We start from the raw sequence: 18,749 nt of genomic DNA, 5'->3' as shown, positions 1-18,749 counted from the left end.
CCTTGGTAGTCAGTTATAAACAAAGCAATGAAATTATTACAATAGCCAGTGATTATAATGGATTGATTAGCTCTTGTGATGTTAGGGCATTTAGTAACTTACGTTAGGCATTGTGTTCATCTTAGTCTGTATCTGTCTGAATAAAATTCTTCAATCACTACAATTAAAAGATTGACTTAAAAAAGAAGACACTTTCTGTAAATCACTTTTTACACATACATAGTAAATATTTGATTGTTATGCACATAATTCAAATTACAATTTTGCAATCCACGTTGTCTTAGTAATATCTTTACATTTTTATTTTAACTTTGAAAAATATTTGTTACACAAATTTTCCACTTCAAAAGTCTTATCATATGATTTGTAAAAGTTTTGCTACACAAGTCCTTTAAAAGAGAACATAGAAAGCATTACATGAAAGGAAATAAGCCAGGCACAGAAAGACAAAATACTGCATGATCTCACTCATTCGCTAGATCTAAAAATGTGGAACTCACATTTGGAGAAGATGGACTGGCGATTATCAGGGACTGTCGTGGAGTGAAAGGAAGCATTCAGTAAGACGAGATTTTGGGCAAAGGGCAGAAACTTTGTTCTAGAGGGGAGAAATGAGTTCAGAATATCTAATGTACAATATGATGTAGTTAATAACAATGTACTATGCACTTGAAAACTGCAAAAGCATTTCAAATGCTCTACTACAAATGATATGTATGTGAAAAAAATGATATAGAAATTATTCAATTATTAAAAGAAAATGAATTGCTAAAATTTAAATGTAAAATCAAGAGTTAATATTTAAAATGGAATTCATGACATACCTGATCCATTCAGATGGTTTGAAAATATGGTTGCAGGCATTTGTTAACATGCTGCTAGGCTTTGAAGATATTATTAAATATTTTACCTTTCATTTTCAATTTTATTTATGTAGCTATAAAATAAACTAATATAATACCAAGTGCAGATACATTTATTTTATAACTATTAAGCTTCCAGAATTCTAATAGAAAATTTTAAAAAAATAAATTCAACTTCCCTGAAATAATTTAGCATGAAATGTTGCCATGCTTAAAAATACTCACTTTTTAAGCTTTGTTAACAATTCAAACTACTGAAATTGAATTTTTAAAACAATGGGAAGTGTAAAGTATAAATGTAAGATGTATCTCTCGGTTAATAGCTTGCCCTGTAGTATATGCAGAGAAGCAATGTTCCATTAACCTAGAAATGTTCTGCATCTGCTCATTTTCATGAGATTTGAACATTAGTTTTACAGGACACAAAGCCAGAACATGAAGTACTTCATAGAGTGCCATTGTGGTTAACAAAGTAAGCACCTATCGTGCTTATAACTGAAAATGAGACTTTGCAGGTTTTGTTTGTTTGCTTTGGTCTCAGAGGACTGAAGAATAGAATACATCCAAACTGCTACAGTTCTCACCAGTGTGCTTAAAGCATCTACGTATTAATTAAATAAATATTGAAATAAGTTATGTGTCCCATTATGCACATTGCAGTTACAGTAGAAGTAGGTTTCCTGTATGTAATTGATCTGGCGCTGGATTCTCGGTGCGCCTTCGTTGTGTTTCTGCCAAGTGGAGCCCTTGGGACAGATGCCTCTTCTCGGCCCTGCAGCCCAGTGCAGAACACTGACATCCTCTGCATGCTGCCCACCACTGGCATGGGTCATGAGCTCCTTCTCTGGCAAATGAAATAGCCTTTGGTAGTGCCCATCATACATATCCCTGAGTTACACAGAGATGGTGGAAATCTTTTTACTGGTTTTAGAAACTGGGTCCTTATTTTAAATGACCATTTAAATACACTGAGAAATTTCCATTGCTTGGTTGTGCTGTTTGCTTTCTGCTGAGTTCTAGTGGTTTGGCAATAGATTAGAGGTTGGGTTTTCCACCATTTGGTACTAATTATCTAGGAACAATCTGATTTCCATTATTACATTCACATGGCATTATTGCCTGTATTTATATTAGAAAAAGGGTTTATTCTGCCCTCCTAGCCTCATGAACACCTCTAGAAAATTGTTGCGTCATCAGATGTGGGCACAGCGAGTTAAGTCAAATTGTTCCTCTTGACTCTTATGGTTGAGTACTTACATTCTGCTTTGCTGGCTTTAGAAGGTTTTAACCATATCAGACTATTGCCTGCAAGTTAAATGAATAAAATTGTAGTTCTAAGGAATACTGGATGTTCTATTGCTGAGTAAAACAAATGTCTCCCTTTCAATTAAACCCAGTGTTAGATAAAATTCTCCCTTTACATAATCAACTGTGTGGCCACTGATTAGACTTCATAAGACAATTATAACCTAAAATGTGTACCTCAGTGTGGGTAAACAAGCCTACTTATTTATTTTTCTCTAGTGGTTTCCAAACTACTCTTGAAGTCAAGATGGACAAGAACAGATTGTAAAACTCTCAATTATACAAGCCAAATGTGAATCTTTAAACAAAGGCATAAATTGCAAACACGAACATTGGTACAAGAGCATTTGGTGCACAAAGAAATGATTACCAGCCCACGACTTCACTTTCATGATTGCTAGTTGCACAGAAGACGTTGGAACGAAGTAAATGCTGGCGAATGGGAACGTTTCCGTTCTGCTCTGACTAGGAGTATCTGGGCGAGTCATTCAGCATTGCCTTGCTTCCGGTTTCTGTGAGCGGTGGACGACTGCACCCATTTTATTTGCAAGCTAGTTAGAGGAACTCTACTATAATAGGTCTCACAACTAAGAAATTAATATAGACCCACTGTAGACCTAGAAATTAAAAAAGACATCTCTGGCGCTACACGTTCTAATTTAGAAAGCTCATTACTGTAATAGCTTATTTTGAAAAGCGAGGTTGGAAGTATATCATAAGAATGAATTTTACAAGGACGAATCAGCAGGCAATCTTGAAAGATCTGCTAGATCACCGCACTATCTTGCGCCATCTTCAGGATTATTATAATCGTGCAGTTTTTAAATAGAAAATTTTAATTAAAACATAAAACATTAAATTGTAAATTCAGAACTATTTACTTTTTTTTTTTTTGGCAAACATTTACCAAGAAGAAAGAGGTAGGGGATCAAAAGGTGGATGAAATGGAGAGGGAGGAAAAGAAAAGAAGATGAAAAGGAATTAAGATGTATTATGTAGAATACCAATTCCCCACAAAGAATGCAAACATTATGTACCATAAACATGTACTAATAATAAAAATGGAAAAACAGTTTACTTCTTCAAGGTATTCCTAAATACAATTTTGAACCTCTACTATTTCAGTAACTCACAAATCATGTTTTTATCTGGAGATTGCTTGTTTTAAAATGAGTCTGAAGATTATATTGCCAATGTAGTTAGTAGCACAAAATACAATGTCACCATTGTCCTAACATTTCTATAGTTATCACCACAGAACTGTTTAATCTTTAACACATTTTTACTGTTGTTTAGTTTCCAGTGTTTACTGCTATGATTCAGGCAGCATTATAGCATTTTACCTTGCTGTCACATTGATACAAACCTGCACCGTGTTCTAAATACACCAAGCCACTACTCACTGGAAGAAAGAGCTAAAAAACTACAGCAGCAGCAAATCTAAAATGTGGAACTCACTATTGATAGATCTTAATGTGGCAGTTTCTGCATAATTTACATGCAATTTTTTAACACAGGACTCCTGCTAATAGAATAATTGAGATTCTGTCCATGTTCTTGAAAATCATACTGCTTGGAATTCTGAGCATAATAAGGGAGTTAATTAAGCCTTGATGTATGCACTTCTGTAGGACATTCTAAAATATTTGGTTTCTAGCCTTCTGTCAAAAAACAAATAAAAGATTCCTCTCAGAAGATCAGACTTTTTCACCTAAAAATACATTTTAAAAAATGAGCATCCTCAAGTAATTTAAATGTCATCTTTAAAAAAGACTATTTCCAAGACTAGTAGCAAAAATACCATTGTGTGGAATTAGACACATCTGAAATACTTACTGACATGTGCCAGGTTTAGATTCGTCCCAAAAAACAGTCAGGTGTTCTGTGTGATTCTATGACTTGAATTGTTTCTAGCTAAAAAAATTACAAGTTCAAGTGTTAGCAAGGCCTAGATTGTGACATAAATATGTGTAGTGGGCAGGTAAATGTGGAGAGGACTCAGAGAACACAGGCCAGTTTGAAGGACAGCAGGTGTCTAGTGCCAAATCTCACTGATTCGCATGCACATCTGTTTGCTGACTCTAGGTTGTCTCAAGAAGAACTCACACTTTTAGAGTGCAATTGCTTCATATTTAGCTGCAAACAGTTCAGTAAGTATTTTAAAAGACCCGTGTTACCCAGGCAAAATGTGCCAAATTACTAATGACCCAAAGGAGACCTGTGAGGGAATGTTGGAGTCATAGCCTCAATGTAACCAAATTATTGACATTGTTAAATATCCTGGCCTTAACATTTTAAAAATGAAAATACTTTAAATGGGGGTATTTGAATATTTAATTATTTTTATATTAGAGTAAGTCCCTGACTTATGAGCATTCAAGTTGAGAACTTTCAGAGATAGCAAGGAACCTTGCATTGCAAACATTCCCAGATGCAAACAAATCGTGGAAGCAACTCACCTATCTGCTGGACACTGTCACAGTTGTGCTGCCGTGTGCTCAATGCACAGTGTGATGGTGCACAGTAGTACAGGGCTCACTCAGAGCTCAGGGTGTCCAGAAGCAAGAGGAAAAGCAGTGGTGACATGCAGGGAACTGCTAGGAAGCACAAAGCTATATACACCTTGCATTTGTGTCAAAAGTGTGTAAGCCTCACTTGGTCAGACTTATGGACAAATTGACTTAATGAACGTTCTCCTGGAAGGGAACTTGTTCGTAAGCTAAGGACTTACTGTATATGCAGTCTTCCTTATTGTAAGTGCAGCTTCCCAAAGGAAGCAATATGAAAATGTATAGTATTCAAACTATGTTAAAATACTAGAGTATTTTTATGTTAGTTTATTTTGGCCTTCAGTTTGTTTTGAGGCATCTGGTGAAGATTTTGGGCCCCAATATATGCCATAAAAGAATACAAAATATTACCCTGTAGTGTTTAAGCCAAATGTCATCAAGACATCTTCCATTGCATATCTTATTATGCTTCACTCAGTGCCCTTGTCAATTGATAATTTCAGTAAATATAATGCTACAGTAAATTACACAAAAAATACTATCTCTAGCACTCTAATGTGTTAGGTAGGGCATTTTAGAGAAACAAAAGTTGTAACACAAGGAGCATACTGTTCTAAGTTATAATTAAGTACAAGGCAACTACCAATGGCAGAATTATATAGCAAGCTGTATAGACTGAAAATATTATCTGGATTATCATTACGTAGATAGCTAAATGGAGAGATATCATTTTGGAGATGAAGAAGAAAGTCGATAATTAAATAACTATATATGTGTATCAATAAAGTCATATATAACTAAGACCATGAGGGATGTTACTTCCACTCTAAACTCTTCCCTCAACTTAATTCTCTCACTTTACACTACCTCCTTTCCCCTTTGCTTCAAGAATTGTGTAAAGAGGTAGCTTCCAGGTAAAGGATATTTCTCAAATTTGTTCCTTCTAATTCTGTTTATTTTACTGTTTTACAATGAAGTTTATCCAAAGTCAGTTATTTGACTCCCTCCCTCAGAGTCTTCTTAGTATGGGCAGTCTGCAGTGTGACTTGCAGCTCAGGAATCCAGCTCCAGATCAAAGCCCTACATGTGATCTTTGGGCTCCATCACAGGCAATTTCCAAGGCCACCACGCTGCCCTCCCCAGCCCAAACTTGACCCGTGGTTTGGAGGAGTTGAGTCAGGCGCCCAGATCCCCAGGTCGGCCTTGATCCTGAGCATTTGCAGCCTTCATTTGGAGGCCTCCTGTCGGGGCCCTTGGCCAGTACCCCTCTTTCGTGATTCCGGCCAGACTGCCTTATTCTGGGGCCCATGGAGTCACTTTTGTCTTCTAAAACTTAATATTCTTTCCTTTTTTACTTTTAGCCTTTCCCCTTTTTCCTGTCTCTGGCTCCTTGTTCAGGCTCCCTCAGCAGCAAGGAAGTGCCTCCATCTGCCCTGGTCCTTCTGACCTTTGCTGGTGCCCTTTCATGGGGGAAAAATGCAGCATTGATGGAACAGACAACTTCTTTCTGGCCTCTTATTTACACTATTGCAGTAAGCAAATAAAGGCTTAATTATTACTTCATTGTAGGCTTTTGTTTTAATCGACCACTGTGGCATCTGGCAGCTCAGCTCCTGACAGTAGGTTTTCCTGCTGTAAGGGAGACAACCCCTAGCAGTCATGCAAAAGCCTGCTATTCAGGCTCAGTTCAGTGCACTGCTTGCTTATTATTCATTATCTTGATGATTTATTTGAGATTCTTGACAGCGCCTTCTTTCCGTTTCCAAAACACCTTACCATTCAGGGCTCATTACTTCTAGGAAAAAGCATGATGACAGGAAGTTTACTGTTTTCAGAACTAGCCTTGTTTCTTAGCTCATAGAGATGTAAGACATACACACACACACACACACACACACAAATTTGTGGGCCTTAATTCCTGTTTGTCTATTATAACAGAAATACAATACTGCTGCCATTAATAATATTTAAAAGAATGTTTGGGGGATTAAATCCAAAATATCTATAGTCACCCTGTTTAAAAATTCAGCAAAGCTGTAACTTTATTGACAAGCATTTAATCCAGCTACAGTGACTGTTCTCTTATTATTATCCTTTCTCTTCCAATTTCATTACACGGCACCTTCTCCAAAATAAATTTCAAGATTTCTTGTTAATCTTTTTTTTTTTTTTTTTTGGTACTGGGGATCGAACTTGGGTCGTTGCGCTTGCGCAGCAGGTTGCAAAACCACTGAGCTAAATCCCCGGCCCCCAGTCAAGCTTTCTTTATTTTCCTCTCTAATTCTGTGCCTCCCAGGTCCTAGTGACTGTGATAGTCTATTTGAAAAATGATCAAACTGAGCAACCAAGAATCTCAGGACTAACATAAGAAAAATCATCTTCAAAGATGTTTTAATTTTAGGACAGTTATTATGAAAGGATCTTATCATTTTCACAAAGCACTCTTTCACACATAAATTTTCACATGTACCCTCCACACAGGCCTATCTTTCTTCTCCTCAGTATATTTCTCTTTCTGTCATTCCTTTACAGCTGCAGCACAAAATATGTGATCATGAGCCACGTGGGTTTCTGAGATGCTCATCTTCTTTCTGGCATAGTAGTGATGATTCACCTCCCTGTCTAAATGTGTCTTCCATTTCTGTCACTCCTATCACCTCGCCTGATTCCAGACTATCACTGGGACTGTTAATACCGCCGCCTTCTAAAAATGACCTTCCCAAGCCTGTCAGTAAGAACAGCATTCCAAGACCTCATGTAATTCACGAAGAAGATAATCCTTTTTTATTATTCCCCTTATGTTTTCTTACATTATCCCAGAATGTGCTTTCTAAGGTAGTAATAAAAAGCCAGGTTATCTTGACTAAGTGTGATGGGATCTGCAATCTTGGTGTGCATTTGTTTCTTTGCTATCAGAGTTTCAGGTAGAGAGTGGTGATAGTGGAGAAACCCAAAAAGATGAAATAGGTCAAGTACTTCACAGGACCAGTCAGATATGGCAGCTACAAAATGAGGTCATTAGTGATATGGCTAAAAGCAATTTCAATAGACTTTAGTTTAAAAAAAAAATAAAGCCTAGATTGATCTGTGTTAAGTGATGAAATAAAAGTTAGAACAGGAAGACTAGTGATTCTTTCACAGAGCTTAGTCCTGAAAGGCCTAGGAAGCAAGACAGAAGCTGGAGAAGTAATGAGAGACAGGAAAAATATTTTTGGCTAGGTTTTGTTTTCAGTGACAGACAAGATTTGAGTACTTTTACATACTAAGGAGAAGAAAGATAGAACCAGAAGAGGCAGAGGGCTGAGAGGAGTAGGACAACAGTATTCCTCAATAAGAGGAAAGGGAGGAAGGTATAGTAAGGAAATTGTTCAAGAAAGTAAACAAATTGACAGGCATTTCCCTGTAGGAAAAAATGCACTAGCAATCATTTTAACTGAATCAAAAATCTGTCACTCTCTGTTTAACCCTATTTTTTCATCATTTGTATCATCTGTGATTCAGAAAAATAAATGTATTCTTAGAATTCTAACTTTAATATGAACTGTTTCAGTAATCTCTTTCCATACTCTTATAGGAAAAGTAAAATTTTTTTCTATTCCTCCCCAAAATGGGAATCCTCTTTTATTCCTGATCAAGTCAGATGGTTTTGATAGAAGATTTTGCATGTATTTTTTCCCATTTGACAAAGTGATGGTTGTGTCACTTTTACATACTTCTTTCCATAATTTTATACAATTTTTACTTGTGTTTCCCTATATTTATTCAGTCCTGACCCACATTAGATAATTCAATAATTTTTGTGCTACATTCGTGATTATTTAGTTTACAGGATAGCTATTTATTATAGACAATATGATTAAATTTTGCAGGAATGAAATATACTGCAATAAATAACAGTTGTACTCATAAATAGGAGTCAAAATATATTCTACTTTAAAAAATGTAAAAAATTGTTAATTGCATTTGAATATTTGTAGGAAGATAAACATGTTCAATAGGAAGATAAACACTTATGTTCAGTTATGTCTCTTTAAAACTTATAATTTTATGTAAAGTATATTACTGAAATCATGCTTTATATACACAGAAATGTCAGTTATTTCTACATATACAAAAAACCTTATGTCGGTTATATATTCATCCAGAACAGTATTGTCACCATTTGTACCATGAACTTTGAGAACATTTTTGTAGAAATTTTCTATTCCTTTCTTGCAAATGATGACTTGGCCTAACAGTCTGAACCATTTGAATTATTGATTTGTAACTATGATTGATGTAAAAAATGGCAAGCTTCTATGATTCAACTGGATTTGCTGTTGCCATGCGTTTCTTATGCATATGAGAGACTGATCATTGTAATGTGTTCACGTGAAGGTCTACCCTAATTCCTGTCCTCTTCATTGCAGGCAGGCAACATGGCACCCAAGCCACCTTCCACGGACATCTTTGATATGATTCCATTTTCTCCAGTTTCAGACCAGTCTTCAGTAGCTACTCGCAACGGCATGCAGCCACCCCCAGGACCTAGTAGAGCTACAGAAATGAGTAAGCTTTCTAAGGAAGTCGGTGTTTCTTGCCATATCTGGGTACATTTTGAGTGTTTAATACTCTCTGGGAAATCACATTTCTTAATAAGCTCACTAACGATTTTAATAAAGTATTATGTTCTTCTGTATGTACTAGATTCAATTAATTCTACTTAATTTTCATGTTTTAGAGCATACTACTAAAGACACCCCTCTTTGCAATTTTAACCTATTGTATGAAAAACGACATAATGGTGATGGTTTATTTAAATGATAAAGTAATTTAATTGTATTTTTATTTCATTTAGAATGATATTTTAATGTTTTACTTTGTTAGAAGCAAACTGATGGTAATGTTAGTCATTTTGACATGTTTAATAGAACATGGTTTAAATGCTGCTATTATCATAGAATCAAAGGCACAGAGTTGAAAATTATATAAATTATATGAATGCCATGACTTGTTTATATAATCACCCTATGTAAGGGTTTTTTTTCTTTTTGTACAAAGACATTACTTTTTTGCTTTATCTACTATATATCTGGAAGGGACAGCAAAGTTACTCTTAGATAAATTAGAAAGCATTCAACAGATGTTCATTTTTAATGTTTTGACTGTATATTGACCTGAGTCAGTCACTAAGCCCAAGGAAAGCTGAAAAGACTTCACATGTTATACTTCTTTGCATTTTCTCTAGTTTATAGCAAGTCATTCTGAGTATAACTTCAAGTATTAGCTGAAGGCTTCCATACATGACAGGGGCCTATGGCTTGTTTCTCCCTATGGAACTTAACAAAGTACATTGCTCATATTGTGTGAGCAGTGTATTTTGGATTACTGATTTGTAAATACAAAATAATGACATTACCTTGAAAACTAGCATACAAACATTACTGTATTTCAAAACATTATCTCAAAATAGACATTGGATGGGCAAGAATTTTTTTAATAAAGCCCCAAAAACATAGCAAATAAAAGCAAAAATACAGCAATGGGATTACATCAAACTGAAAAGCTTCTACACAGCAAAGGAAGCAACCAACAGCATGAAATGATGATCTACAGAATGGAAGAAAATACTTGCAGAACTATTTTATCTGACAAGAGATGAACATCCAGAATATGTAAGAAACTCAAGAAACAACAGCAAAGAATAAATTACCCAATTAACAAATGAGCAATAGACCTGAATAGACATTTCTTATAACAAGATAGCAAAATAGCCTATAGTGTATGAAAATGCTCAACATGACCTATTATTAAAGAAATTAATATCAAAACCACAAGGAAATTCACTTCACTCCAGTGAGAACGATTATTACAAAAAGACAAAAGATAACAAGTGCTGGCAAGGACATGGAGAAAAAGGAACCTTTACATGCAATTCCAAGCGTGGGAATGTTAATTACTTCAGTGGTTATAAAAAACAGTATGAACATTCCTCAAAAATTTAAAAATAGAACTACTATATGTTCCATCTATCCCAACACAGTTGGTATGTGTCCAAAGGAAATGAAATCAGTATGTTGAAGAGACATCTGCACATCCTTGTTTATTGCAGGAATATCCACAATATTCAAAAAAAATAGAAATAACCTAAATGTCTATCGAATGATAACTAGATAAAGAAGATGTACTGGATATGCAAAATGGAATTCTGTGCAGTTGTAAGACAAATGAAATTCCAATTTTAATCCAACTTGAAATATATATTGACAAGAGTGAATAGATTTGAAGATATTTAGAAGGAATAATATTTAGGATCCGGACTGAAAGTAAATTATAGTGCAGGATTTTTAATCAAACATTGTTCACAGGGGAAAAAAAAGCAGTAGAGAAGGAAAATACTGATTTTTGTTTTAAATGCTGTTAAGTTTGGAAGATGTAGGCCAAGATCCTCAAATGGTTTCAAGAGATTTGTTAGTGAGTAACTGAAATAACACTTCGATATATTTTTCAGTGTTTCTTCTTATCAAAATTCTGTAAAAATGGATAGATGATAGATTAAGCATGTCAGGACATGTTGCCCACTCAATTGTAGTTACCAAATTTTTCTAAAACTTTAATCCAGCTGGGTTTTTAAATAAATAACTTCTTCTCTAAATGGACTATTAAATGTATTTGTTTTTCAGTTATTATTTACATAAATATATAAAAGCAAAAGCTTATAAGATTGGTCTCTGAGGTTCTCTTTTTAGTGCCTAAGAATCCCAGTAGTTCCTTAGAACATGTTTTCAATCCTGTTTCTCATTGCAATGAATGATGTGTCTCCCCTTTGAAGACGTATGAGACTTTATTTTATTTAATAGCCTATTCTCTATTTAGCTATAACTTCTGTGAGGAAACGAATGGGGTCCTTTCTTTACTAGTTTAATCTGTTGCCCAGCAAAATACCTGGCAAAAAGAATTCCTGAATAAAGTATGACCTACTTGTTTTTATTTTGGCACCCCTTCATTGAATGCAACTAATTTTAATTTTAGATACATAGCAGTCTTTTTCATAGAAATTGAATTTATGATTTTTTTGTTTTTGTTTTTGGTACCGGGGATCGAACTCGGGACCTTGTGCTTGCAAGGCAGGCAGCGAAACCACTGAGCTAAATCCCCAGCCCTAAATTTATGATTTTGTTATGAATTTTAGACCCATCTGAGCTGATCAGAGTATATCCATGAGTTCTACAATATTTATTAATTTGCGGGGAATTAATATCTTTACTAATATGTAGTGTAATTGCTAACTTGTAGAGGAATCATGGATTCTGGAGAATGAGTTAGAAACTTCACAGAAAAATACAGCAAACTCCCTCACCCTCAGTTACACACTGCGTTTCAGGACTATCGAGTACTCCTTGAAGCCCACCTGAAATCTCTAGAGATATAGAGATACCTAAGTCCCAGTTTGAGAAAGTCTCCATAATAAAAATTTCTGTTTCCATGGTCAGCAATTCTTCTCCTTCATGAAGTCATTTCTTTTGAACAAACCTTGTCTTAGTTACTTTTCTCATTGCTGAGACAAATTTAACGACATTCAAAGTTAAAGGAGGAAAGGGTTATTTCAGTTCACAATTTGTTGAGGTTTCCCTCCTCTGTCGGCTAGCTCCAAGGCCAGGGTGGCAAGGCAGAGTGGTGTTGCAGAGGAGAAACAGTTCGTGGCAGGCAGAAGGCAGCAAAGCAGCAAAGTAGTTAAACAGCTTCTTTCTGTCCTTATATTCCATCGGGCTGCCTGCCCTTTAGGTGGGTAGCACTCACACCCAGGGTGGGCCACTCTTTATCCCAGCATCACCCTCTAGATCCAGTCACCTCCAAAAATCCCCACCTTTGACTGCATGAGTCTTTAGGGGACATCTAGATATGAGACATAGCATACCTACTATGTAAACAGTACTGTTCAGTATGCTTGTGGTATAGTGGTTATCAGGACACTCTTCCAAAGAGAAGTTTCTCAGTTCTCTTAAATTTGATTTATTCCAGAGCCACATCAGACAAAGGAAAGTAAGTAATAAGAGCAATAGTAATCTGCATCAGTGATATATTAAGTCATAAACTCCCGTTTGTTCAGGGCAGCTCCAGCTTATAGCTTTTGTCTCGGTGCAACTAGGGAGTGCTCCTTTCACTTTTAAAAGTGACTTTAATTGATACTATATTGTATGTCCCTCCTATTTATACAACACTTACCAGTGCAAGAAACTTCCAAGCAGTTTACCGTTTATAAATTTTATATGAGAAATTGGAAAAAAATGATAACTGGAAAGCATAATGAGTCACAGAATAACTTTTGAGAATGTGGTAGAAATAAAGTAGAAAAATATATTCCTTCTTATATATCATTATATAGCATTGAATTTAGAGAATGTATATCACCTCCCAAAGCCTCTTCTCTGAACACAAGCCACTGGAGGAACAGTCTAGACCTAAAATGTAATAGCTTTTTTGATACTGTATTCCTCCTATTTTTTAAAAATACACTTGTTTCTGATCAAGAAGAACTTTTATTTGAAAAATGTCTCGTTGTGATTATCTATAAAGATGATAAGATTTTCTACTACATGAGATAATGTGCCTTAAGTTTTCCCTGGGTAAGCTAAAAACACATGACCTATGAGTAAAACTACCAACTAATTTACTCAGTTCTACATTGTGTTGCAGAACAACAATGTATGGAATAAGAGAAGTTTCAATAAGTTTTTGTAAACTTTAGTAAATTTAAAATGGTGCAAAAATGTAGGCATTGTAATGCATTAATTAGTAAATATTTAGTGACCAATAGGAAGTCATCATTGGAAACAAAAAACCTCTCTGGATAATACCTCTTTGTAATCAAGCAGTGTTTAGTATCACCAATGGATCTTTGCTCCCTTGTTTAGCCTAAACTCCAGAAAGCGCAACATAAAGTGCAAGTACAGATAGTGGTTCATTTGATCATGTGAACATCATGTTGATTTACGTTTTCCTGCCTAACCTATCCCTGCTCAGCTCTTGTCATTTCATTTAACAAGTTTTTTTCTTCCTTTTAGAACGGGACCTGTTTGGAGCAGAACCTTTTGACCCATTTAACTGTGGTGCAGGGGATTTCCCTCCAGATATTCAATCAAAATTAGATGAAATGCAGGTGACTATTTTAACAGATTGGACAGTAAACGGCTTGTTTCTTTTTAATCTGGGAGAAAGAAAATCATATATACTCAAACTACCCTTACCTTGATATGTTGCTCCTATACAAACTGCTTTAAAATAATTACTTTAAAAAATAATTGCACTTAGTCCTAAAAGTACTTCTACACATGCTAAGGATTAAATTGTTGGTTTTCTTAATAATTTAATTTACAGTGGAAAGAAGATGGTTCATTTTTTACACAAAAGACATAGCTTTTAATGGTTTGTTGTTTTGAAATCCAGAAATTAAAAGGTCAGTGCCTTCCACTTACAAGGTTTGACCTGAGTCTTAACAGTTATGAATTTTAAAATTATGAATGAGAAAGGAGGGAAAAATCTTTGTCAGAACAAAATCATTCCATCTGAAAAGAAGCATTGTATTGTGTTTAACAATTTCTGGGCTCTTACTAAAAAAGCAGACACCAGTGACAGCTTCTTTAGGAATGTAGTCCACTTGGGTTTTCTTGTCTCTCTCTCATTTTTCAATTCTAAATTGCTCTGGATGTTTGAAGAAATTAGCCTTAAAAGTTGTGAATAATAAGCCATGATTAATAACTAGCCTTACAAGGGTTAAAGAGTGCTATTTATATTTACCCTTTACATTTTGATGAAACTATTATGTCCTATTTTTCATCAAAAAGTTTATGTATGGTAGAATCCAGACAGACACCAATTATGTGAAGCTCTTTGAGAAGACACTGTGAAGGCACTAAAGTAAGCTGAAGGAAGTATTTCTGTTTACTAGTCCTAAAACACTTTCTGTGTTTTAGTTTTTTTCCCTACCTGCCCCCCCCAAAAAAATGAAAACAGAAAACTAATGGGTGGACTTGAATCTAACAAGAGTAAATGCATTTTTCCCCTGGCAACATAATGTAAATACCCTTCTGCTCATGTTCAATTGCAGCTCTCTTCTGTTTTCTAAGTAGTACGTGAAAGTTTTTAGGATTTAGATTCAGATTTAATAACATGTCTGCATTTTACTAGTTGAAATATTTAATATATGCCTTGAGCTTTTCAAAGAATCTGTTAAAACAGTATTCTCAAATTGGGTGATTTCTAATTCCCATTTAAATAAAAATATTTTAGATGCTTAAATTTAAATTGTTACAAAATTTTCTAAATATCTGCCACAAAAGTTATAAACAACTTATCTTCAGAGTTCTTATACAAATATGAAATAAAAATATAAATAAGTAAATGCAACATTCATATTAAGACATTTAATGTCATAAGGTGAATGTCATTATTTGTCTTAAATGACCATATCAAATTTGTTTATATCAAAATGTATCCTGCCTGATGGCATACCTTTTCCATTTTTCAGAGAGTATGAAACTTTCCCTGAAATAACACATGATTAATTAATGAGAATATTGTATTTCATGTGAAGTCTGTTCCTACCCTATTTCATTCCTTTTGCAGTTAGGCTGTTACTACCTGAGACTAATGGATTTGTAGGAACAAACACAAATGTGGGCCCTGCGGGGTAGTATTTGTTAAGGGTGATGCACATCACAAGTACTACTTTCCAATGAAAGTTGTTTTTTTTTTAGATTATCGCAAAATTGAAAAACTCTCTAATAGAGTTTTAAAAATACAAGTCTCCAGCTCCAAATTTTTGTAGTAACCAAGTTTGAGAAACATTGCGTTAGGATGACTTGGTGATATGTTATCTAAATAATGTTAAACTATGATGCTTTAGTTGTTGTCTTTGCTGTTGCTAATATTTTCTTAATATCTTCTTTTTATTCTTTTCTGCTTTCATGTTGGGTAGCGCCAGAGATGGTTGGTATATTATTTTCATAATAATTTTAAACAACTTACAACCATTTGAAAGCTAAAACTTTAATACTTGCATGATTTATTTAATAAATAAATAGCTCCATATGCGTATGTCTGAGTATTAATTGTGTTTACAAAGGTTTCATAACCTACATTTGAAGGTTCTTTTTGATGATTTAGTCACTATCGAATTGTTTGCCTTATTGCTTGTTTCTTTTAGTCTACAATTAACTTGCAAGGTCACTTTAACTAAAATAAGATAATATTTTCTTGATCTAAATTGTATGCTGAGTTTTGTTATTAATCTTGCCATGCTAATTAATCTAATGTCCATATTTAGCACTATTTCTCTATGCATCATATAAAAACAATACAGTATAATAAGTTCTGAATACTGGATTGAACTAATAAGCTTAGTGAAATATTTAGTCATCTTTCATTTAAAGAAGGTTGTGATTAAGCTATTCTTAAAATAATTGAGTTGTTTGAAATCACAGAAATATCTAATGCATGCAAGAATTTAAGCAGAAATGTCATATTTCACTTTAATAATTAGAAAACTAGATGTTTATTTGAAATCAATAATATAGTAATTTGATCTGATAATTTAAACTATGTGGCATGTTTATCTCATAGCTCCAGCCATAGGGTAGTACTGATACAGCAGTAGGATAGTACTGATAGTGTATTTCATGAGCTATAATATCTTAATACATTAGAAAAGAAGACTAGCACATGAGCAAAAGATGAAAAAATTATGCACAAGTGGTGCTAAATCAACTAGTTATAATTTTGGAGAAGCACAATCAGTGTACAGGTGAAACTTACACCAGTACCCAAATTTTAAAAGCATTAGGCCTTTAAACACATTAGAAAATAATTGAATGTTCATTAGAGTCTTGAATTAGAGGGAAAATTTTATAAGTAAAATATGTAAACATTTTGTTTTATAAAGGTTTAGAATTTTCTATTTTAGTATATATATAAACACATTACCTATACCTATTAAAACAAGTAAACAAATAATTAGAACACTTAATTGGCAAATTAATAGAAATCAGTAGTTCACATAAGACCACATATGGCCAACATATATGTAAACATGTTCCATCTAATCAAAGTAAACACACAAAAAAGTGTAAATGCCTGTTTGGTGTAGCAGTTTAACAATTTCATTTTCTTACTAATAATCAGTAAAAGTGAAGCTGTAATAAAACAAGCATTCTAAATCATTGCTAGGCCAAGGTTAGTTTATAGTATCCCTTTGGGGAGTAATTTTTATTAATATTTGTGTTTTTATTTGGTATCAAAATCTGTAAAACAATATATTCTGAGGAGAAAATAATTATAAATTTATTAAGACTCTATGTGTCCAAATATCCTATTAACCTTTTTCATGATTGTAAAGTACTAGAAACAAATGAATTATTATAAAAATTAATAGTATATAATGATGAATTAGTTTTCCAGTAACTTTAATACAGACTTTGAATTTTGCTAACAGGAAAATAGAAAATTATAAATATATATGTAATACATTACAAATATGAGAAAATTATATTATAATTTAAATAACTTAAAAAACAGCAGATAGAAAAAAATAGAAGCTCAAAGGACATAACTCAACATGTAACAAGTGTATATTGTCTTAGTTACTTTTTCACTGCTGGGACAAAATACCTGACACCCGCAAGTTAAAGCAGAAAAGGTTTATTTTGACTCACAGTTTTTAGAGGTTTCAGGACACAGTCACTTAGCTCCAAGCCAGGATGGCATGGCAGAGGAACATAGCAGAGGAGAAACAGTTCATGGCAGGGTAGGCAGGAAGCAGCAGCAGCAGTGAGCCTTCCTTTCCCTTTTTCCCATCTAGGCTACAAGCCTATTGATTGGTGCCACCCACACCTATGTTGTGCCTTCCCCTTATCCACACCCAGAACTATGCTAAGCCAATCAATGGACTAATATAATTATTACACCCTTAATCTTTATTCACACACTCTAGATTCAGCCACCTTTGAAAAGCATGAGCAAATGAGGCTTTGAGCAAATAAGCAAATGAGGCAAATAAGGCAAATGGGCAAATGAGCATGAGCAAATGAGGTATTGAGAAGATGCCTCTAGATACATGCCATAACACATATAAATTTTTTTTTCCCACCTTCATATGCTTTTCTCTATTTCCAAACAGGAAAACGAGCCAAAATAAACCTTTCTTCCATATAAGCAAAATGTTTTATATGAAAACTATGATTAATATTTTAATCAATTATAAAATCATTCTTTTTGTGACATGTATTAGTTTATGATAACTACAATCTCTACATGAAGTAAATAAGACTCGAGTTTATTCAGAAGTTTAAAATCCAGGAAATACGGAAATCTTAAAAGATTTTGACTTCATTAAAACTGACTTACAAAATGAAATTTCTGAAGGAAAGTCACGAAGTATATGAGAATTTTATTTTAGGAGGAAAGAAAAGCAAAGAACTTTATAGTAATGAATCTGTCAATTGGGATGATTATTAACTTAAGGACATTCAGAGTATCCTTAAAAATCAGCATAAAAATATTGTAAGTGATATTCAAATGCTTTATTATTGAAATAATTATAAACATTTATTTTTCTTTGATTGTTTTTCTGTCTTTCCAATGTTGACAATACATTGATAAATACTATTTTCAAGATAAGTGAAATAATACTGGTTTAATGTCCAAATGAACCAATATACTTTAAAAACATTGAATGGTTTCAAACCATCCCAAAGATAATTATTTGTTTCCGTAGCTATCATATCTGTCATTTATCTCTCATTGATAATACATGAGAAGATGACATAATGCATAGCTCTTCAGATATCCAAATAAAATATGTAAAGGAATAGTTTATTTATAAATATTTCCAATTTTTAATATTCACTTTTCAAAGTGTTTGGTGGCGTTTGGAAAGTTACACATAAATGAGACAAAGTATTTCTTTCTGTGATAATAACAGGTTTTAAAAAATAATGGTGATTATTCTGAGCTTTACCCACTGGAGCATACTTAATATGCCAAGTAAAGGATGGAGATTACAAAAGCCTTTGTGGTCAGGATGGTGTTATGCAGT

At 33.9% G+C, this 18,749-nt stretch overlaps 1 protein-coding gene across 39 annotated transcripts in view; it reads left to right on the top strand.

Moving 5' to 3' along the window:
- The window catches only part of Gulp1 (GULP PTB domain containing engulfment adaptor 1), a 271,287-nt gene that overhangs the window by 243,985 nt on the left and 8,553 nt on the right, over window positions 1–18,749 (top strand). For 36 of the 39 annotated variants that reach the window (XM_087209608.1, XM_087209602.1, XM_004872306.4 and 33 more), the window contains 2 exons: window positions 9,088–9,226; window positions 13,723–13,817. In XM_087209608.1, coding sequence (XP_087065734.1) covers window positions 9,088–9,226; window positions 13,723–13,817 — 234 coding nt within the window. Of the gene's footprint in view, window positions 1–7,210; window positions 7,436–9,087; window positions 9,227–13,722; window positions 13,818–15,635; window positions 15,647–18,749 lie in introns of all 39 variants that reach the window. The other 3 variants (XM_004872310.4, XM_021250248.2, XM_087209628.1) reach the window with 2 other exon arrangements.

The sequence above is a fragment of the Heterocephalus glaber genome, unplaced genomic scaffold (assembly GCF_053883595.1).
Source record: "Heterocephalus glaber isolate CG9 unplaced genomic scaffold, H.glaber_assembly_v1.0 deba00001058, whole genome shotgun sequence".
Lineage (NCBI taxonomy): Eukaryota > Metazoa > Chordata > Mammalia > Rodentia > Bathyergidae > Heterocephalus > Heterocephalus glaber.
The sequence above is the reverse complement of the archived record's forward strand: the minus strand, read 5'-3'. Positions and strand labels throughout refer to the sequence as shown.